This window comes from Clupea harengus, chromosome 1, assembly GCF_900700415.2.
Source record: "Clupea harengus chromosome 1, Ch_v2.0.2, whole genome shotgun sequence".
Lineage (NCBI taxonomy): Eukaryota > Metazoa > Chordata > Actinopteri > Clupeiformes > Clupeidae > Clupea > Clupea harengus.
Window position 1 is genome coordinate 27085087 of NC_045152.1, and position 22205 is coordinate 27107291.

Sequence of the window (22205 nt, forward strand, 5' to 3'; positions counted from 1 at the left end):
GTCTATTGCCCTGGCCATTCACCTTTACCCTGTTTTGCACCATTTTCTGTGTGTGTATGGACACGTGTGTGTGTACATGTGTGTTAGAGTGTCTGTGCGAGAAAGTGAGAGAAGGGGGAGAAGAGAAAGAAAGAGAGAGAGAGGGGAGAAGAGAAACAGAGAGAGAGAGAGAGAGAGAGGATATGTGCACTACAGTCACGTTGAGCTTGTGTCAGCGCCCACAGTCACACTCCCATCACACTCTGAATTGCTGATGGAATGTAACAGCGGTCCTGAGGTTAGGGTTGTATGAGTGTGTGTGTGTGTGTGTGTGTGTGTGTGTGTGTGTGTTTGTGTGTGTGTGTGTACAACTGGGCGAGAGACAGGAAAAACACAAAAACACACACATACACTCCTGCAGAAGGATAACACGCTCAGACAGGCAGGGCAGATGTCAGCCTGAGTACTCTTAAGTGTTGCGAGTGCTCACCTGGCCGCCAGCCCCCCCGGCCGCAGGTTTGACACTCTGGGCTTGCCGTCCTTGTCAGAGCCGCCGGAGATCGTGAGGCCGAGGCTGCTGCCCTCCCTCTTCATCAGGTCCACCATGGTCAGGCCCCGTAGTTCCTCTACTGACAGCCACACACACACACACACACACACACACACACACACACACACACACACACACACACAACACACACACCACACACAACACACACAAGCACAACACAGACACACACACAGACACACACACACACACACACCACACACACACACACACACACACACACACACACACACAGACACACACACACGCACACAGTGATGCACCTGTGAGCTCATCTAACCTGCCCTACAGAGGAGGCACATCTCTCTCTCTCTCTCTCTCTCTCTCTCTCTCTCTCTGTGTCTGATCCAAGCTGAGGCTACCTCACACAACCCCCCTCACTTATGTTCTATGCTGAATCAAGCTTGGTCACGTGTCAACAGAAACCGTGTAACTTTAAGGTAAGGAAGCTGATAATACCAATACATCTCTTCACACCTGACTCACAGAGAGGGCAAGATAAGAGAAGTTCTAATCGAAAAAGTTGCAAAGACCATTTCACAATTTTAGTACAAATGTAATCAAATTCCCTTCTACTCTTTGAAAAACATCAACATCATAACTCAGATCACACATCACACTGCTCTTCAAAACTACACTGACTGTGTTAACATTTGATATTTATTGACTGATAAATTGCTATTGAATCAATTTATATTGATATTTATGTTCCCATGAAACCAACAGGTTAAAAACAACCTTCTAGGAGGTTCTAGGAGAGATAGCTATAGAGACACCGCTTACCCGCAATGCTACGTCTCTTGGAGATCAGGGTACCATCAGTGTGGCTGGATTCCCTGCTCCCCTTGGAGTAAGGAACATCATCTGCAAAGCGAAAGGGACAGAGAGGATGCCTTGAGACAGCTGTGTCTATGTGCTCTGAATGTGTCTTACAGAAGAAAAACACCCTCCTCAGACACCTGAGCTGACTAGTTGGTGGTTCAGCCCCTCAGCTCATCATGTGACTGGACTAGTCATCATCACTGTCTACTTTATTCATATCCTCAAGCTGGGAAGACATCTCTCCCAACTACCTAGTGTGCAGAGGGAAAGCCTCTAAGCTTTAAAGGATCCGTTGTAAAATGATGTGTAATGTTCTTGTTTGGGGTCTTTGAAAGTTGTGGGGAGACATAACTTCTGTACATTTTTTACAACATTCTCAAGTTAGATTGTGATGTGAGGGTAAAATATTTTAAAACAATTTGATGACATGACTTCAGTGATATTTTGATGACATGAGCAGAAAGTGCACCAAAAATGTGACCATGTTGAGAACATTTTGTGAATATCACAAAGAAAATATTCTAGAACCATTTCTAATGGAAACATTTTCGCAAAACTAAGGTTTGCTACCTCGGGGTAATCTGATTCATTAGGCTCTTATTTTTAGGTAAGAGCACAGCTCACGAAAATGCTTTCTGTAAACAGAGAATACATATTTAATCTCACTTATATATTGTCACAGTGTAGAGCACTAGGTCACACGAGTGTTTAGGCACAAAGGGATGGGGTAGGTTTTATAAACTCCCACGACGCTAACAGAGCGCTAACAACATCAAGGTCATGGGTTCAGATCCCTGGAAGCACCACACACTAACAGTGCTGATAATACATATGTCCACACTTCACTGCAGCAGCTTACAATACAAGTGTCTGCTCTGTGAATCTCAACGTGAATACAAATCAGTCAGGACATTCCCCTCAGTCTGCAGTGTGACACCTCTCTGATGGACCCTCCTGCTGCCACGGGCCCAGCTACAGCGCTGACAGCCCCGGCGGGGCCAGGGGTCACGGCGGCCCCATCACAGTCGCCGCAGCTCAGGGGCCCGGCTGCCAGGGGGCACAGGGAGGGAGGAGACTCTGTGCCAGGAGGAGATGGCACTGAGGATGAGGAGTCACCCGTTTCCACACTCAGGCCCCGGCGGACTTTTCCATTACCGGCCACTGCGGCCTCGCCTACTGGGCTGAGGGCACTGCGTGTTCCACGTGCCAGTGCTCTGTCTCTCTCTCTCTCTCTCTCTCTCTCTCTCTCTCTCTCTCTCTCTCTCTCTCTCTCTCTCAGGTGTAACTTTAGCTCCTGTGAAAGAGGGCTGTCCAAAATGGCCACTGGAAACTGTTTCTTTAAAGACTAAACTAGTTTGGAATCAGTGGAGGAAATTAAATATGTCTGAAGCCAATTAACCCTGAAAAGAATATGGAGCAGCTGGCAGGAACCCACCTCCTGTTGACACTAATTCCAATGTGTGCTAAATATGGAGGATGGATAACAATGTCTTTTGGAAGCCGCTCCTATTCTAAGACCTGTACAGTATTTATAGACCTCACTAAGACCTACTTTCTAACCACCATCTCATGCAATCTCCCTGCATCAAACCACATATGCTTGTTCAACACCAAATGACATACACACTGTTGCTTGCAAGTGGTTAAATTATGTCTTCATGTTGCCAACTTTTGACAACCAGAGATATTGTTGGTGACCTTGGTTGGTTATTTGTGGATCATTAACAATGACTATGAATATCAAAGAAATGACAACAAATATCAACAAATGACTATGATAGCAATGAGAAAATATTATCTAAATAATTACTAAACAAATAATGGCAGTTAAATAATTCACAACGGTTTCACAGCAATGAATAGCATATTACAGCAGTGAATAGCCTGTAAGTAACATTGCAATAGTCTTAACTGAGCTCACCCATCTGTACAGCCAAAAAAACCATAAGAATACATATATCATTGTACTACTGTGAATGGCAATTCTCTCTTCAAACATCTTCGCTTGAATCAAACATATGGCAGACGAAACAGCCATAGAACGGCATAATTATGTTTACATTTGTGAAAATAGCAGTATCAATTCCCACTTTAAAAAAATACACATAGGACAACAGAGTAAACCACCAACAGTATTTTCCTGTTTTAGGTTTACTCTGTTGCCCTCTATGTATTTTAGACCACAGCATGAGCTTCATGTCACATGGCTGTTTCATCTGCCATATGCCTGAGGGTACAGCTCATCCATGCTGGATGGTATTGTAACATAATGTCACTGCATCTGCCTCCCATTGCTTACACATTGTCCATCTGATAAGTAATAGTGGAAGAATGGAACATGCCATGGATCTGACTGAAAGACTTTATTTCATGTTTTCAACATCTGAGCTACATTTGATCCCTCCTAACCCAGCACGCATTAGCTAAGATCACCAGCCATTACTCTATGGTGCTGTGGAATTCCATGGTGCCCTTCACACAAAGGCACAATCAGAATTAAATAGTGCAAAGTGCACAGGTGTCAACATATTTAGTGTGGAAAACAACCATATTCCATTGTTCAATGTGTCGATATGACAGGTGAAACTTCTTCTCAGTAGAGAACTGGTGTCAATATGTGAGCGAGGTGTGACAGTGTGAAACATGTTGGTGCGTGAACAGTGCGTTAGCACTGTGGCTGTCTGAGAGAACTGGTGTGTGGAATCTGTTTAACTGTGAGTTCAGTTGGGAGTTTGAATTGTGTGTAGAATGTCTGTGTGTATGAGAGAGTTTATGTGTGTGTGAGACGAGTGTGTGTGTGAGATGAGTGTGTGTGTATGGATGAAATCTTACCAGTGCTGCTGGTCCTCCCCTCTCTCCTGAGGCCACAGAGCATGGCTGAACTCCACTACTCCATCTACTCCGCATACACACACACACACACACACACACACACACACACACACACACACCCCTCCACGGGTCAGTGTATAAGCTCCCACACAGATCCTCTAGATGACTACCCACAGCACTGGGCTCTGGGCTGAGAGCTCTACAGCAGAACGAGCCAACACTCCTGATTTGCTTTCTTGAATTTTCCACATAAAAACTCCCTCCCGTCTGACGCTCATGACCCAAGGAAGCACTGAAGAATCCTCACGCGCTCACAAGCTGCCCCATGCGTTTAGACATCAGCATCTCTGAAGAAGCATCCTAAGAGCGAAGCCATGGACACAAGAATCCTCTCCCCCCCCTCCTGTTCGTCTGTGAGTCCTCGCTTGTGCTCCTCCACAACTCCAGCGCTCCCACGTGAGTCCTGAGAATGGCTGGGCGGTCGGAGTGGTGCCGCCACAGGCATGCGCGCAGTCAGAAGAGAAGAGCGACACTGCCGTCCTGTCTCCCTCCAGGAAGGACTCCTCAGCAACAGCTCATCCGTGCTGGGCGGTCCACCTCCCAGACCTAGGCAGCGAGGAGGGAACTCTGCAGAAGGACAAGCTCAGTGCCTTGTCTGGTTTGGAGTGAATCAGAGAGATTGCGCTCAGGGAGAAAGGACACTGCAGCTGTACGAACAGGCGACTGAGAGAGACCAGCAGTCCTCTCAAGCGTGAATGAGCCGTGTCCCTTAAACAGACTCTGAGCAGTCTGATTCACAGTTCCCTCTCGCTCTCACGTTTTCTCTCTCTCTCTCTCTCTCTCTCTCTCTCTCCCTTGCAGTCCTCCTCTCACTCGGTTTTTGTACCTTTTGTCTGCTCCCGCTTTATCTTTCTTTTGTCTTTCTCTCTGGCTCCTGCGGTTTGGTGACTTATTCTCCAAACATCGCTTTATCAATCATCTGCTGCTTTATCACAGTTTTTTTCCTGACAGACAAAATCGCTCCTTGCTATGTGGCAGGAGCCTCACTCCTTGCCAGAGGGATATTATTCTGATTCATGACACACAGGCACACACACACACAGCCCCCCCCCCCCGAACCACTTACACATACACAAACCCCAAGCTCAAGTGACACATAGACAATCTCACACACGCCACCCTACCCTTACTTCCTTTCACAAATATGGTAGGCAGCTACACACATGCTAATACACATGCACATACTCACAAACACACGCACACACACACACACACACATACACACACGTGTGGACACATACACAGGACCCTCTCACGTGCATAATGGAGGGACTCAAAACCATCCTTTGGTAGAGAAAAACTAAAGATATGAAGCACGTTAACTTAAGATTCATATCTAAAATGTATTCACTAAGAATAAAAAAATTAAGATACTGTTTTAAAAGCTCATTTAATTTCACAGCTCATTTCATTTAATAGCTGTTCCTCACAGCTAACCTTTGACATCTGAGATCTTTGATAATAACACCATTTTGTCTTTGATATTAACACTATTTTGTAACAATACTCCTATATCACACGTGCTGCTGCAGGAGAAACATGCTCATTCAGACGGCTCCCTCTCAGTGCTTTCACTTCGGATATCAGGACTGTAATGTAGCATGACAGCCCTTTCTAGATACTGTAATACATGTCTGATAATGAGTGAAATAGGAGTCCAGAAATAACCTTTGTGCATTGGGTGTCAGAGTGCAACTGAACAAAACACACACAGAGAAGGTCAATTTGGTTGCCCTACTACTTCCTGTCTAAGGACAATCTGACTCCCACACCTGTCTGACCATTTGTCACCCTCGCATGCCACACATACCTCTCCAACAACCCCCAACACACATCCCAATTCACACATGCGCACATACACAATTATACATTTATACCCACACACGCACCATTAGCAACAACCCCGACACGCTTAATATATCTGCAATCACTCAATATATATCACACACTTAGATGTTCATGTGCACCAATGATCCTCAACCACATAGATTGTATTCGAGTTTCCAAACATTTCCCACACAAGAAACAACTTACACAAAGAGAGAGAGAGAGCGAGAGAGAGAGAGAGAGAGAGACTATCCCACTGTGCTTCACTAACCAGGCCTGTGATCAATGTGCCTTGACTTAGATAGTAATGCACATGAACAAACCGTAATGGTGCCATTTTACTTTTGTTCTCTCATTGCTGTTGTTTAAGTCTCAGTGTAACTGCTCTTCACAGATAACTCAGCTGGGTTTACCATATTCAGTTCAAGTTTCTAATGCACTGGACAAGCAATACAAATTTACATTCAAACATTACACATATCAAAATGTCAGGTGGGTTTGGACAATGAGTCACCCACATCACCATCCATTTAACATAACTATAACATTTCTTTGACGGTCTCAGTGCTGTGATGCTGTAGCCCTCTATTAAACACACGCTCAACAAGAGCAAAAGGGGCAGTATTGACAGAACTCAAGATAATTGTTTTGAGACTTAGGTTTGAGACAGTTTGGGTACGAGGCTTTAGGAAAGACAAGTTTTTCCCAATTTAAAAATGGGTTGTGTCTAAATAAATAACAAAAGAGAGCATAAATATACTTCACTGAATATACACATCCATTAAGTGCATTCATGTGGTCCAAATGCTCTCCTTACACAGTGGGTTGAGTAATGTGGCAATGTAGCAACAGCAGCTTGGATTAACAAATGCAACAAATGTGAGGAGCTGTGATTGAACATGGAGCTCTTAAATCCAACAGCTAAGACAGCTGAAAAAAAGATACTCACTTTCACTATTTCAGCCTGACTGCATGAAAGTCTGTTTTGAAATGACACTGCCCTCTATTGGGATAGTGGGGGAAGTACAGCAGAGAACTGCAAGAAATTGGTGGGGTTGTAGGCATTTGAATTGGTAAGAACATGAAAACAGTTTTGTGTTTGCTGTTTAAATGTATTGCTTCTGATTAAAGTTCTCTAATTGGCTGCAGTTCAATGTTGTCCAATTTGTTTCACAGGCATCTGTAACTATAGCTATCTGATTTTGATGATGTTGTGTGCTTTTTCTCCTGCTGCTGAATTGTCCATCCTTCCATGGATCATATGTTTTCTACTCCAGGCACTTAAAAACAATGCTCACTTTCATTTTCAATTGTGTATATCCTTTCCCTTCTCACTTGTATTTACCCCCAAAACTCTGACTGCCAGATAACTACTTTTGTGCAATTGCAAAACAGCAAAAAAAAAATCATATTGTGCGTATTTTAGCCAGTATTTCATTCTCTTTTTTCCCCTTCTCATTTTGGGGACACTGAAAAAATATAATTGAATGGTAAACAATGACTTTGATGCATTATTTAAATGAGTTCATTTTCATTTTACACCACACAATTTTTATACAGTTATTGTATGTGTCCTTAGTCCCAATCATACAAAGAGGTAGATGCTGCTATTTTGTGAGGTCTCAAAGACATTTACGACAAAAAGGACCTAAAAATAGATAATAATAAAAGTACAGTGCAGCTCTATCATTGCACATCAGTATGCATTTGATCTTATGCCTTGCGTTGCTTACATACTCTAAGCTAGAGTGCTATGTACACAAACGCACACATTGTTGAAATAGCTTCCACCAAAAACATTCGTCCTTTATGCATTCATGCCTAACATTGTACCTCAACAGGATAAGACACGCAGCTGCTGCAGCCAATGCCATGAGCAGACAATACTGAAAACCCCAACATCAGGTGTAGAATTAAAATGATGAATTTTATCAACAGAAAATGCCCCAGGCTCTAAATCTTTTTTCACACCTACAAAGCATAATATTCACATTACTCATACCGTCCAAATTGTTCAAGGCATAACTGGAGGCATGACACAAAAACATACTTTAGTAACTCTCTTCAATACGTACTAACCTCTAACGTGCTGATATCAAACCCACGTTCTCTCCCTCCTTACCTTTGGTCCGTCCTCTGATGACTCCCATCCTGCACCTCAGGGAGAAAGAGAACAGCCTCCTCTTCCCCTTCACTCCCCCTGCCGCTCCTTTCTTCAGAGACTCCGAGCGGGTCAGAGCTTGGGGGAGATGTTTGGGGTTCAGCTTGCAGGTTACTCGCCACATTGCGCTCCTCTAATTTCTCAAGCATCACCGTAAACGAGCAGAGGGAAACCGGCTTATGTCTCTTTCTATCTCTCTCTCTCTCTCTCTGCCCCTTTCTTCTGTTTGTGTTTATCTTTGACACGCGCCTTCTTCCCCTCTGTGATGTGCACACTGTCTCCACCCAGTTGGAGTAGATCCAGTAGGCGGAAGAGAGAGAGAGATATGAAGAGTGGCCGACAGATGAAAGATCAAAATCACAAAAAGAGCCAAATGAAGAACGGTGCAACAATGGTGGCATGACAGAGAAATGAGGACTGAAAAAGCAAAGTCAGATACAGGCCTGGCTAACACAGAGGAGGACTGACAGGGGTCACTACATTTTGACACGTTGTGAATAAAAACATCAGGGTCTGTTTGAAACCTATACCAGAGATCTTAATGAAACTGTAACACTAACACATACTCCACTCACAAACATTTTTTAAAAGTGAACCATCGGCAAAGCCATCATGCTGGTCCGCAGCCTTTTTTGTGGTTTCTTGAAATACCTCATGTTGTAGCACCACAGTAATGTGTGCATGTGTAGGGTGTGGTGGTGTGTGTAGCAGAGCAGTATGTGTGTAGTGTTGAACTACATGAGTTGGAGTGTGTACTGGTGTGTGTAACGTAGCGGCATGCTTCTGGCTGCCTGTTCCCCATAGACAGATGGACTGAGCAGACCACTGCAGAGACGCAGTCTGCCAGGGCCCTCCACCCGTCGAAGCACGGAGTGCACAGGACTATGCCCACGTTACAGGAATGTTTTTGCGGCAATGTAGGCCACGTCACCGTTTGATGCTGAAGACACATCTCTCTGAAGCCCAGTAGTTCACTTACTGATGCTAAAGATGTCTCCTTCCCGTAGCGTCTCACAAACTAGTTTCCATCCAAAGCATCTCCATATTTCTGTTTGAGGAAGAGTATCTGAGTCTAATGGAAAATAATCATTGAGGTCTGACGCTGACATAATTACACATAGGGTAAGGACGCTCAAATCTTGTCTTTGAGTTACTTAAAATTAAACTGACATTAAAAGGTCTCCGGTATTTTTCCGGTATTAGTTCTTCTGGAAGAAGATATTTTTCTTTACAGTTATTGAGGTAAACAGAAACAGGTCTATCTCTGTAGGGATCCTGTACATGTTGTCAGACACTTATAATAAAATCATTAGCCTGTCAGTGGCCATACATTGTGTAGTCATTTTGTAAGCTGGTGGTTTCGTTTTGGGATGTTTTGTTGTGGGATGTTTTACGGGCCAGGGTGCCGCCCCGTGATTGTGCGCGACGAGGCAGCGCACCTGTGTCTTATTTGTTAGTGGGGGAATGGATATGGTCTTGTCTTTGTTGATTTAGCGAGAGGGACAGAGAGAATGGCTGCTGAGTTCTGAGCCAAGAGCTGCCGTGCCGGATATTTTTCCGCTGCTGTCACGCCTGGAGAAGTTAGGGGGTTAAATTAAGTGCCATTATGGCATAACGAAGATCAAAATTGCGGCTACTTACCGTGCGATCGCAGGTGTTTGATTTCTTATGACTGATCCCACGTCAGGCAGCAGTGACAAGCAGTCTGTAAACTTGTGTGTTCTCCTGAGATTCCTTTTTGTCTTCTGGGGAAGTGTGTAGGGCCTGCAAGACTCCGCTTCCCCGGCGTTGTCAGTATGAATGTGGGGGTCGAGCGCGACTGTTTTCCTTGTGCTGAGTAGTCTCATTTCCTTTGCCGCCATAAAGCAATAGGAGGGTGCTATACCTAGCTTTAATTTGAGGTGTCAAATATGATTTTGAGTAATCCTGGATGAATGTAAGATTTTGAACTTGTGTGTTTATTATTAGTCAATACGTTACCGTGATGAAGTGTGTGTTTATGGAATTATTTGTAAAAGTGTGGAATTGCTGTGACTACTTACTGCTATATATAGCCAACCTGTTTCTGTGTGTACAGCCGGAGAGCATTATTTGTATATTCATTTATGTATCCTCAATTAGCACTAAAACCAACCTAGTGCCTGTAAAATATTGCTCCTCCCCCAGTGTCTTTTTAATTAGGTTTTCTGTTCGCTGTAGAATTGTAAAATAAATAAACTCAACCTTTTTGTGCATTGCTGTGGTGGTCTCCGTGATTCGGTGCCTATAAAATCGGTCCAAATAGTAAAGAGCCTGTAGGGGGCAGAGTGTAGCCGTACGCCATACACAAGCCTCTGCTTACAATTTTCCGGTTGTTGCTTATAGTGTTCTAAACCAATATTGGACCGATTTCGAAAGTTTTTGTCCCTAGTAAAAATGTACAGGCTCTGGGCTTTATAAAGCGCTTCGAAACAATTGTATTGTTTTGGCGCTATATAAATACTATTAAATTGAATAGTGCTAATGTTAAATTCTGTTCTCCTCTATCCATGTTGATATGGAATATGTTTCCGTCATTCATTTATAATTAATAAAAGGTCACTCAAAATAGAAACGTACAGAGTTGTTTATTAGCTTACTAAACTTCTCACAGTACCGTCAGAGCATCAGTGTCTGTGGCATGGCTCAAAGCCGTAAGAGCTACACAGGAAACAAAACAGGGGTTCTTATAGATTCATCAGGGGTCCCATAAGTGCATTTCCCCTAACTTACATAACACATAAAATGAGTATAATTGACATAATAGGAATACAAATCAGCAATATAAAATAATACAATTACCAATGGATGAGAACACATAACTCAACACCCCCACTTGTTCTCATTATCTCAAGCAATGTACAGTGTGACATATACACATTTAATTTCCAAACAGAAATATTTTAAACTTGACCATTTTAACTTTTGATACAGGCTTTGTTAGTATGTCTGCAACCATGTCTTCTGTTGGACAGTACTCAACATGTATTCTTCCCTCACTGAGTGCATCACGAATGAAGTGGTATTTAATATCAATGCAGTTGAGTTAGGTACATGCAGTTGAGTTAGGTACATGCTTTCTTGAGTAGTGTTTGCTAGACCAATATATTCAGCCTCACAGGTAGATAGAGCCACTGTTGGCTGTTTCCTAGACTTCCAGGAAATTGCAGGGCCTTGTGGTGTCAGGCTGAAACAGTACCCTGTTGTGCTGCATCTATCCTCTACAGAATCACTGAATGCACTGAATGCACTGAATGACTCAAAACCTCATCTGTTTTCCTAAAACGCAGCTCGTAATCAACTGCTCCCTTAAGGTATCTCAGGACATGTTTAGCAGCCACTAAGTCCTGTGTTTTAGGTTTTGCTAGGGTTTGTGACAGTTTACTCACTATCCAGCTGATGTCTGGTCTGGTACAGGTCATTGCATAGATCAGGCTACCAACAATTTCACAATAATCTTTGAGGTTTTCAATCTCATTGTTGTTTTCATATCTGTTCGACTCCACTTTTAGTTCACTTGGGGTAGCCCTTGGTTTACAGTTAGACATTCCAAACTTTTCAAGCATCTTGAGGATGTACTTTTTCTGATTCATTTTATTTTCTCCCTCCTTCTGCTCAAATTGAATTCCCAAGAAGTATGATATTTTGCCAAGATCTTTCATGCTAAATTGGGATTCCATTGTGTCTTTAAATCTGATGAGGAAATCCTCACTGCTGGCTGCGATTATCAAATCATCTACCCAGATGATTACTATAATTGTGTCATTTTCAATCTGCTTTCTATACACACAGTGATCAGACTGATTTTTCTCAAATCCATTTTGTTCCAGGTGGTCATTTAAGAGTTTGTACCAGTTCCTACCAGACTGCTTTAGACCATACAAAGATGTATTCAACTTGCATACCCACTTAACCCCTGTCTCTGATATCTGTTCGAAACCCACTGGTTGTTCTAAGTATATGTCTTCCTCGATCGGAGCATGTAAGTAAGCTGTTTTCACCTCCATCTGACAAACAAGTAAGTTGTTCTGGGCAGCTATCTGAATTAATGCGCGCACTGAGGTAAGATCTTTCCTGTTTCTGAATTTTCTTTTAAGGCATATACCCATCTTCATAGCACGTTCCCATCCGGAAGCCTCTGGTGACATAAGGGCCTCTCTATAGGTTTGGGGAACTCCACATACTGCCCTGTAACAATTATATACACATTAGTTACATCCTCTTTGGAGCACGTCGCATAGTCTTCTAAATATCTCGCGGCTTTCCTTTCCCTTTTTGAGTAGTCATGTTTTTGACTAATTGTTGTCAATGGCCCTGCATTGTTTTTCTCATCTTCTATGGCTACTTTTTCCATAGTTTCATCAGATCCGGACACCTCTGTATTCTCAGCATTAACACTCTCCTTGTTTGCGTCTAGGACCTGGTCCTCTGTGTTTCCCTCACTTTGTGAAACACCCTCACTGTTCTTGCTATCTGGTTTTCTGTTACTGTTGCTCTGGATTCCTAACTCGTCTTCATCAGTTTGTGTCTGTTTTTCAGTACTGTTCTTCCTAACAAACTTCACCAATCTGTGTTTTGAAATCTTTCCTGTCTGTGGATTGTACCCCAGATAAGCTGGGCTATTCTTACTATAGCCCACAAATATCCCTTTTTAACAAATAGGATCCAATTTCTTATGGTCGTGTTTGTATGCATAGCAGTCTGATCCAAAAATCCACATTTTGGAAAGGTTTGGCTTCCTTCCTGTCATCATGAAGTATGGTGTACTCTTAATTCTGTCATTATAGCATCTGTTTCGAATGTGAGCTGCAGCCTGGACAGCAAGCGGCCACAGAACCTTTGGCAATCCCTTCTCTATTAACAGGCACCTTCCCATTTCAAAGATGGTTCGCCATTGTCTCTCAGCAGTACCATTTTGATGAAGAGAGTAAGGGGATGATGTCTCATGTCTTATCCCCTTTTCTCGTATCCTTCTTGAGAAGGTGGTTCAATGGGGCCTGCTAAGTCTGTATGTACTAACTCTAGAGTCTCACCAGCCTTTGTGTCAGTTTTCCTATGTCTGCTGTTGATGAACTTTCCCTCAGTACAAACATTGCAGTCTAGTTTGGTATTACCGGTGATCTCCATACCCTCTACCAATTTCAACACATCATCAACATTACAGTGCCCCATGATCTCATGCCATGTTTTGACGTCACAAGCTAAGCTCACTTTGTCTCTGGACATTATGTCATTAACTAATGCATCAACACATTGACTATAGTTAATTACCGCTTTTTTTTAAATAGTACAGTCTCTCGTGCTCCTCTATGCGAAACACATCCCATCCTTGTATATCAGTTCATTCTGTCCCTCTTGGAAGATGAACTTGACCCCGTTGCTTGAGGCTGCTTTCACGGATATGATGCTCTGTGGGTATGATGGGATGAACAAGGCCTTCTTCAGTATGACCTTAGCGCTTCTCCCCTCCACATCCTGCAGTAGCACCTCTGCGTCGCCTCGTTTTAATGCTACGTTGGAAACAAAACAGGGGTTCTTATAGATTTATCAGGGGTCAAATTAAGAGTCCCATAAGTGCATTTCCCCTAACTTACATAACTCATAAAATGAGTATAATTGACACAATAGGAATACAAATCAGCAATATAAAATAATACAAATAACAATGGATGAGAACACATAACTCAACAGCTAAGGTTAAACAAGACCCAATATCACTATCACACTACAAATGTAATTTAATATCAACTATTTGTATTTTGGATGAGGAGAAATCAATAGGCAAAAGAGGTTAATGTGCATCGTGACTTAACGCCACTTCCTCCATATGCTTTAACTGTCATGTGATCACTGAGAACTGGCAATATAGACTTATTCTGCCCTCTCGTAAATGTGTCAGTTTCTGACGTCGTTATTAACAATGTATTTGCCAAGTATAACATGTTATCCATAAATCCGAGAGTATTTGACTCATTTTTGAGTCAACTTTGCGAAATGGTTGTGAAAAGGCCAACATTTTAACATATAGGCCCCTTACCCAAGCCATCATGCATCGCGGCAATTGTGGTTGAGCTATGATGAAGTGTCTGGTTTTTTAATTAAGGCCTATACAAACCGCAAGATGTCTTAAATCAACGTTTCAGAAACTATGTGTCAGTTTCCTCTAAACTACAAAACCGAAAGTGAACCCTCTGTCTTATCCGCGTGTACCAATAGGCTACGGACAACGCTGTGACGTGTACCATGTTCTGAAACGGATAACGGCTTTTTACCTTACCAGAAAAGTGGAGAAAGTACTTTATACTGAACGGTGTCGAGAGGAAGTTAGTACTCAGATGTTTCCCGTTTCCAGTTCCCTATGGCGATGAATTGTAAAAGACTATTGCTTTCTGCTACATGGTGACCACCTGACATTACGTTGATGATTACATCGATGACAATTGCCTCACTGTCATCACATGATTGTTTCTCGTCGAACCAAGTTTTTGTGCTCTCTTGGTTTTTGACCAAATCCTGATATTTCCATGGAGAATCAACGACTTAATAGGTGCGTACATTTCTAAACAACCTGTGTTACTAGGACACTATGCGCAGGCTAGACGTTAGACTTGTGCATCAAAGTTAAAGTAAAACTGAAAGTTTCAGAATGGTGTTATTCAGCAATCAATTCATCTTATTCGGTGTAATTGCCTGGGTCAACCATCTGATGTTGAATTCAATTATTTCTCAGTGGGCATGGACCCTACTATGGCACTGACAACCCTGGCTACTGCCCATCAGCCTCCGCGGCTCCAGGTAGGTGGTTATTCTCCATTGCTAAACACTCGCTTTCTATAGCCTATCTGTACTCCAGTCTATTTTCCATGCGTATGCCTAGACCTACAGCAGACTTTAGCTCGTAGTCTGGTACAGAGTTCTGGGGTGCAGACGTCGCCTACCACGATGACACAAATCCCCTTCTAAAATAACTTTTTGACAGAATTAGAAATTCCACATGTTGCCTCTGTAAGTGCTTCTGACAATACGCCTATGACACAAAGGGACTTTTGCCAAGCCTACATACTAATGCATAGATCCACAGAATATATAAATGTAGGTTACAAGAAGATAGTTGTATATACAGGAAGCCTAGATACTATGTAAATCTGTCGATGACCGCCACCCTGTGATGCGTCCTCGATTGGGTGAAAAATCCCAAACGTTCTTCCTGTATTTTCTGCCCCGCAGTGATTTCACAAACGTTCGCACACCTTTTCGTTAGTTAGTTCAACAGCTGGATAGACCATGTACAGTCCAGATGAAAGCCACGGTAAGTCATCGAAACTAATATAATCGTCTTTACATTTCTGAATCGCAGAGTCTACATGTAATCTCGGGACGAGCTAGTTTATTCACTTCTAATCAGCTGATGAAAGTTACAGGTGTAAGTAGTCCGGTTTAGACTAAACTCTATGTCAGTAAAAAATACGCCCTTTAAAGGAAAAAACATTGAATTCCAGCCAACGAGTTTATGATGCTAACCCGAATAGATTCAACAGGAATGCTCATCTTACTATGCGTAGAAGTAGGCTTGATCAGCATCTTATCCGATAGGCTACTTAGGAAATCTATATCGGTCCACCGGTGGGTTTTGGTCGGCACCCCACTGGTAGTATTTCACATCTGGTCCACTCTCGGACCATCATCATCTTTAGTGTAACTGGGCGTGAATATTAAGAAAATAACATAAAATGTTAGCAATTCCTGGAATTTCTAAATCATATCCTTGGCATAGTGTATTTAAAATATCAACCACTAAACAGAAGTAGTTCATGGCACTAGAAGGCTCACAAGGTGGGAAAATTACTTCCTCAATGTATGTTATGCACTGATAACCTCTATAAAATGTTTAGGGGTTGGTGAAAATGAAGTATAAATGAGTAAAGAAAAAAATTTGAAAGCAAGAGGCAAAACAGTGGGCTTTGTCTGTAACTCACCAGTGGGACTGCCCAAAAGCCAATGAGCTAAAGGTCAGTGGGCCGCTGGCCTGTTGATATCTGGGTCTATAGGAGTTTCATACTACGTTTCAGGCAAAATGGTTCATGTAATTTTCATTGATCTGCACAAATGTTTTTAAAAATTCCACTAAGTAAATGTTGACCTACCTTATAGGGATTCCACACAAACTGGTTTGTTTGGTTTTTTTGTGTCTCAGCCATGTACGCCCCGCCCGTAGCCGACCCCAGCGCTCCTTCTGCGCCTCCCGCCGGCACGTTTGACAATGTGCCGGGCTACGAGGGAACGATGGTGGGAGGAGGTGAGTTTTGGGGACAGGATTACAGTGAGAGTCAGTATGTACATGTCTGGACATAAATGGATGTTTTGTTTAAAACTATTCATATCGGCAGGTGGATTTCTGCCTCCACCTATGCCCACTATGCCAATGCCAATGCCTGAGCCAGGACTTGCACAGCCAAACTGGAAGTAAGGTCCAGCGCCACTTCTCACACACTCTGTGTGTGTGTGTGTGTATGTGTATGTGTGTGTGTGTGTTTATGTGTGTGTCCCTCTTGTGTGTGTCTTTCTGAATGTCTATCCTTTATCTCGCTCTGTCTAAAGAATTTCACTGATGTCACCATAATGCAGTCCAGCACTGTCAAATCACAGGAGTATGAACAACATAGGCTTCACAAAACATTGACACAGAATGTATGATTCAGGCTATTAGGGAATATAGATAAATGACTATGGTATATAAACTACGATTGTAAAACAGTATATGAAACTACCTTTTCTCTCGGTTACACAAACATAAAGTCACTATAAAAAACACAGAAGAACTTTAAACCAATAATTAATTTGGTTTCATGCACTCGTCCTTCACTCTCCTGCTTCTTTAGCCTTCTTCTTCTTCTTCTTCTTCTTCTTCTTTTTCTTCTTCTTTTTAGGGTAAGTAAAGCTACTTACAGAAACTCTAGGAAGAGATTTCCTCTTTTATGAACAACTACTGTGTACTGCAGTTTATATTTAGATTTGCTTCACTGTGCAGGGAAATGCATCTCTGTTTTGTTTCATGAGAATACTCGCGTCCTGTCGGCCAGTGCGGTTATGCCAGTGCGGTTATGCCAGTGCGGTTATGCCAGAGCGGTTTTCAGGTGTTTTTTTTTTCTTTTTCCATTCTATACCTGTGGTGAGCACAGTGAGAGATGTGTCCAATGAAATACAACTGAGTTGCACTACATACAGTACGTGTATAGGGTGTTACTGTTTTCAGTGGGTTTTTATTTAGGGCAACAGTTGAGGGAAACATTCACACTCGGTTCTTTCTCTCCTTTTATAGCCATTGGATCACTTGAGCTTGCATTACTTGAGCATGCCTGTATACTTATGTCTTGTCTACTTTGACATGCTTTCAGAGAATTCTGCACCCCAGGCCTGGCTAAATGTTTATCCTGTTTACTGAATGGGGCAAATACATTAAGTGTGTTATTAATGGAAACTATTTCAGTGTATAATTGGAAATGTCATACTTTACAGATCATTTGAGACTATTTAGAATACTGTAGGAGTCAGGAGTTTTGGTCAAAAACTAGCAATCTAACTACTGCCCCGTTGGCACTTCTTAAAGGCTTGCTAGTATATTAACTCATGTCTTTTGGCAATATAGGATAGTCCGACCTGGACCACAGAACTGCATAGTGCAGCCTAGGCGGCTAATTAGAACGACAGGTGTGGCAAATTGTTACATACTGTCTCTTTTTAAATTCTGTAAATGAATGTTGAAATGTTTTGAGTTGCAAATAGCAGTACCAGTATTGCTGCCTTCTTCTCCGCAGCATTCCGTCCATCACTGAGGACACGGCCCGAGAGGCCTTCATCATGTTTGCCTCCAGCAAGTGCTGCTACAACTCTTCTCCAGCCAGAGAAGGAGTCATCACCAGAATGGATGCCTTCAACACCTACAGGGTATCTCAATTACACAAAGACACACACTCACACACACTCAAAATGTGCACACATTCATGAATACAAACAATAACAATCAGTCCTGCTGCATATTTTAAACAAATGTTTATCTTTTCAGTATCGCCTAGAGACCTTCAATGAGTCTAGATCGACTGAATGGAGCCAGGAACCCTACAATGGTAAAATTCCTAAACCATGATCAATCACACAATTGAAAGTGGTGTTCCTCTTTCCCAAATGCTGCTTAAACCATATGTGCAGTCCAGTACTGAGTTGCTTTTGAAACTGGTCAAATGAATGGACTGCTGTCAAAGGATGTTGAGAGTCTTTAGGGTAAGCACCAAAGGCAGTATAGAGACCAAATTCAGTGGCTTGCAATTTATCCACCTTCCACCAGGGGGTTTAGAATATCCAGGTGCAAAAACAAAGAAGTAGAAAAAAGATACAAAAAGATATAAAATAATATAAATTGAAAAAATATATATTTATAGCACAACTGAATATGCACAGCCACTACAATAGCTTGGGACAAATATAAATAAACAATATCAACAAACAGTTACAGGTCACATTTTTCATCGAAAACCTTATGAATGAATGAATTGATCTTGTGAGGGTGCATCCATTATTGTGTATGTGTGTGTGCATGTGTGTATTAGGGCAACCTGTCGATGCCTTCATACAAGCAGTTCCAGGCCCTTGGGACATCCCTGCCCAGGCTCCAGGCTTGTTCAAGGATCATACACAAGTTATAAGAGTGCCCTACACTTCATCTGTGAAGGTATACTCTGAAGGCTGAGATATTCCATTCTCTCTCTCACACACACACTATCACACATACTTCCAAGCATGGCTAAGAACATTAATTGTTTTTAAATAATACGTATATGAATGTCTGTGTGTAATGTGATGACCAGTTGTCTTTCTTTGTCCTGAGCAGAATTGCTACGCTTGTGTTGGGATGGGCAGAAGCCCTTGCAAAGACTGCGCTGGAGCCGGCAATGTGAGAATTACACAGGATCAACACACAACAGACTGCCTGGGCTAATACCGTACTCACTCTGCACACTATACTAAACACTGATATTTTAGACACAGTACATGTCTAATGAAAAAACATTTATGTGACAATCGCACACAATAAAGTGCGGTTAAAAGCTCTATCTGATTACATTAACACCTCTCTGTTTCGCTGTTTTTCCCCAACAGAAAGTCTGCTGGGTGTGTAATGGCTCTGGATATCGCCATGGAGATGATCGATGCTCCCACTGCAGTGGAAGAGGAAGAGAGAAGTAAGTCAGTGATTTGACTTCACTACTTTAGATGGAGCACAGAATGCAGAACACTTAAGCTCAAGACCTCCCCTCTGATAGTCGTGGATCTATGTCCATCCAGTATAGAGCGGTTCTATAGTCATATCTATGTCCATCCAGTATAGAGCGGTTCTATAGTCATATCTATGTCCATCCAGTATATAGCGGTTCTATAGTCATATCTATGTCCATCCAGTATAGAGCGGTCCTATAGTCATATCTATGTCCATCCAGTATAGAGCGGTTCTATAGTAATATCTATGTCCATCCAGTATAGAGCGGTTCTATAGTAATATCTATGTCTATCTAGTATAGAGCGGTTCTATAGTCATATCTATGTCCATCCAGTATAGAGCGGTTCTATGGTAATATCTATGTCCATCCAGTATAGAGCGGTTCTATAGTCATATCTATGTCCATCCAGTATAGAGCGGTTCTATAGTAATATCTATGTCCATCCAGTATAGAGCGGTCCTATGTCTGACCTCACATGTGCTTCGCATGCAGCAAAACTGTCCAGCACAGGCCTCATTGACATAATCAGAAGTACATGAAGTGTTTATTTCCTGCCATACATTCCTGACAGGCAGTTAATGTTTTTCTGGTTACATTATTGCAATGTAGATTAAAGACCATAGTGTTTAATACAATGCTTATGTCCCAACGAATGATAGAATTATGTTTGTGCTGTGTGTGTGTGTGTGTGTGTGTGTGTGTGTGTGTGCGTTTGTGTATCCACAGCTGCAGTCAGTGCCGTGGTCAAGGCTCTAAAGAATGCTCCACGTGCCATGGCAGGAGACAGATCCTGGTGTTCATCAACCTTAATGTTAAATGGTGAGGCATCATGCCGTCATCCCCAGTCAATGACACCTCATTGCAGATATGACGGTACTTTTAAATGGTCAATAACAACATCATGTGTATTGTCTGGTTCCATGGATGTTTGTGTTGCAGGACTAACCACATTGACGTGTACGTGGTCGAACAGAATAGCGGTCTCAAAGTGGGTAATCTCAGTAAAGTGTCAGGAAAGGAGATGCACAAGGATGCCCAATACCTGGTAAAACATGCCGCCTGATATCTGTTGTCATAAAAGTGTGTGTCCGCGCGCGTCTGTCTGTGTGTGCATGCACACTGAGGTGCGTTTGGACATAGTTTGTGTGTATGTTTGCGTGTGTAGTGATCTCTGAGTTCTCTAACCTGTGTGTGTGTGTGTGTGTGTGTGTGTGTGTGTGTGTGTGTGTGTGTTCAGGTATATCCTGTGAGAGGCTTTCCTGATCCCGCTGTGGTTGGAGCATCAGAGAGGCTGGTGAGGGAACACCAGGCCAACTACTCCCAGACTTCTCGCATCCTGCAGCAGGTAGTGTGTGTGTGTGTGTGTGTGTGTGTGTGTGTGTGTGTGTGTGTGTGTGTGTGTGTGTGTGACAGACCAGGAACAGCGAGTTTTAAATGTTATTTTTGTTTGCCTAATGTGTTTACATGTGTGTTGTTTCAGCGGCAGACGATTGAGCTGATCCCCATCACTCGAGTCGGCTACATGTGGAAGGGAAAGTCCTGTGTGTATTTTGTGTTTGGGAATGAGTTCAAAGTGAGCTCTGAGGACTACCCTGCCACGTGCTGCTGCTGTTCTGTGTTGTAACTGATGCTAAGCAGGCTGCAGTACACTTCTCCTCCAGTTGGGGGCTCTATGTCCAAGTATGCTGTGTAAGAGAAGCACTTGTTGTAATAATGTGATGAAGCCTGAAGTAAAATATTCATTTATTTTTGTATACATGAAAGAATACTGTGCACAGATGTTAATATACACATACTGTTCTTTGTTACCACTAATAGAAGTATTTGCAACTCACTTATGTCAGTCACTTATGTTTGTGTTTCGTTGATGAGTCTCACTTGAAGGAAAAGGTCATGGATATCCATGTCCCAACAATGTTTCTGATTGTTCTGATCTGAATGTTTCTCATTAAATCCCACTTATACTATCAAACAATCAGGGATAAAAATCGCATCAGATATCTTTATCAGGCTAGGTATTTTGTGTGTGTGTGTGTGTGCTTGTTTTTATGTCTTCATTTAATGCGTTCATTTTAGATATGTTATCTGATTTCACCAGTACTGATATGGTCATTTCATCTATACTAAAATGTTATTGAAATGTTGGAATAAAATGTCATGCATTGAGTAAAATGTCATGCATTAGTTGGTCACTAGAACCTTTGAACTCTTCAAAAATCACAATCTTGTTAATATTCAGAACAGTAATCATGAGTATTCTTGATTTTTGCACTGTTTTGTTTAAAGAAAGCTGAACAGAAAACCGACTGCATTACTTAATGCCACCTTTACATCAGCTTTTTAATTAAGTAATTTGCTTACTCCAAAGCTATTGTATTTTCTAAGATTGTGTTTGTACTAAAAGGGCTAAAGAATTCAAGGCATTAAATAACAATAAATATTGTTGCCTAATAATGTATCTGTATTGTGTCATTCTGGTCTTTTCCGTTGGCAGATATGTTTATGGCAGCAAATAGAAATGAAGGTGGCCGTAACCCTTTTTACCACCATAAAATAGACCTAAATTAATCTAAACTAGCCTGCCACAATCACCTCCCCAAGGTGCATTAGCCTACTTCATGCACTTAAGCCTTACAGGTTCAGTACATTACATTACATTTCTGAT

General features: G+C 42.2%; 2 protein-coding genes across 6 annotated transcripts in view; one reads left to right on the forward strand and one right to left on the reverse strand.

Annotated features, from left to right (window-relative positions):
* Positions 1–8354, reverse strand: part of grip2a (glutamate receptor interacting protein 2a) — a 30885-nt gene extending 22531 nt beyond the window's left edge. The window contains exons 1-3 of one of the 4 annotated variants that reach the window (XM_031574113.2): positions 8211–8354; positions 1331–1411; positions 470–608 (exon numbers count right to left, since the gene is read on the reverse strand). In XM_031574113.2, the coding sequence (XP_031429973.1) occupies positions 470–608; positions 1331–1411; positions 8211–8238 (248 nt within the window). In that variant the 5' untranslated portion in view covers positions 8239–8354. Of the gene's footprint in view, positions 1–469; positions 609–1330; positions 1412–4201; positions 4935–8210 lie in introns of those variants that run through there. The other 3 variants (XM_031574109.2, XM_031574104.2, XM_031574117.2) reach the window with 3 other exon arrangements.
* A 6245-nt stretch (positions 8355–14599) lies between these two features.
* ssuh2rs1 (ssu-2 homolog, related sequence 1) lies at positions 14600–21998 on the forward strand. 2 transcript variants are annotated; one of them, XM_031574125.2, is made up of 13 exons: positions 14600–14814; positions 14998–15062; positions 16462–16563; positions 16655–16730; positions 18083–18212; positions 18331–18391; positions 18872–18993; positions 19153–19215; positions 19422–19504; positions 20267–20359; positions 20480–20585; positions 20778–20885; positions 21021–21998. In XM_031574125.2, the coding sequence occupies exons 1-13, from the start codon at positions 14792–14794 to the stop codon at positions 21162–21164; spliced, it is 1176 nt and encodes a 391-aa protein (XP_031429985.1). In that variant the 5' UTR covers positions 14600–14791; the 3' UTR covers positions 21165–21998. The 2 variants fall into 2 exon arrangements, with proteins under 2 accessions (XP_031429985.1, XP_031429987.1); XM_031574127.2 differs by lacking the exons at positions 14600–14814; positions 14998–15062 and adding an exon at positions 15082–15576.
* The last annotated feature ends 207 nt before the right edge of the window (positions 21999–22205 follow it).

Coding starts and splice junctions, on each gene's coding strand:
- ssuh2rs1 (XM_031574125.2), top strand. CDS start 14,792: ATGGAGAATCAACGACTTAATAG. Junction 16,564..16,654: donor GGGAACGATGGTGGGAGGAG/GTGAGTTTTGGG, acceptor TCATATCGGCAG/GTGGATTTCTGCCTCCACCT. Junction 19,505..20,266: donor AGTGGAAGAGGAAGAGAGAA/GTAAGTCAGTGA, acceptor GTGTATCCACAG/CTGCAGTCAGTGCCGTGGTC.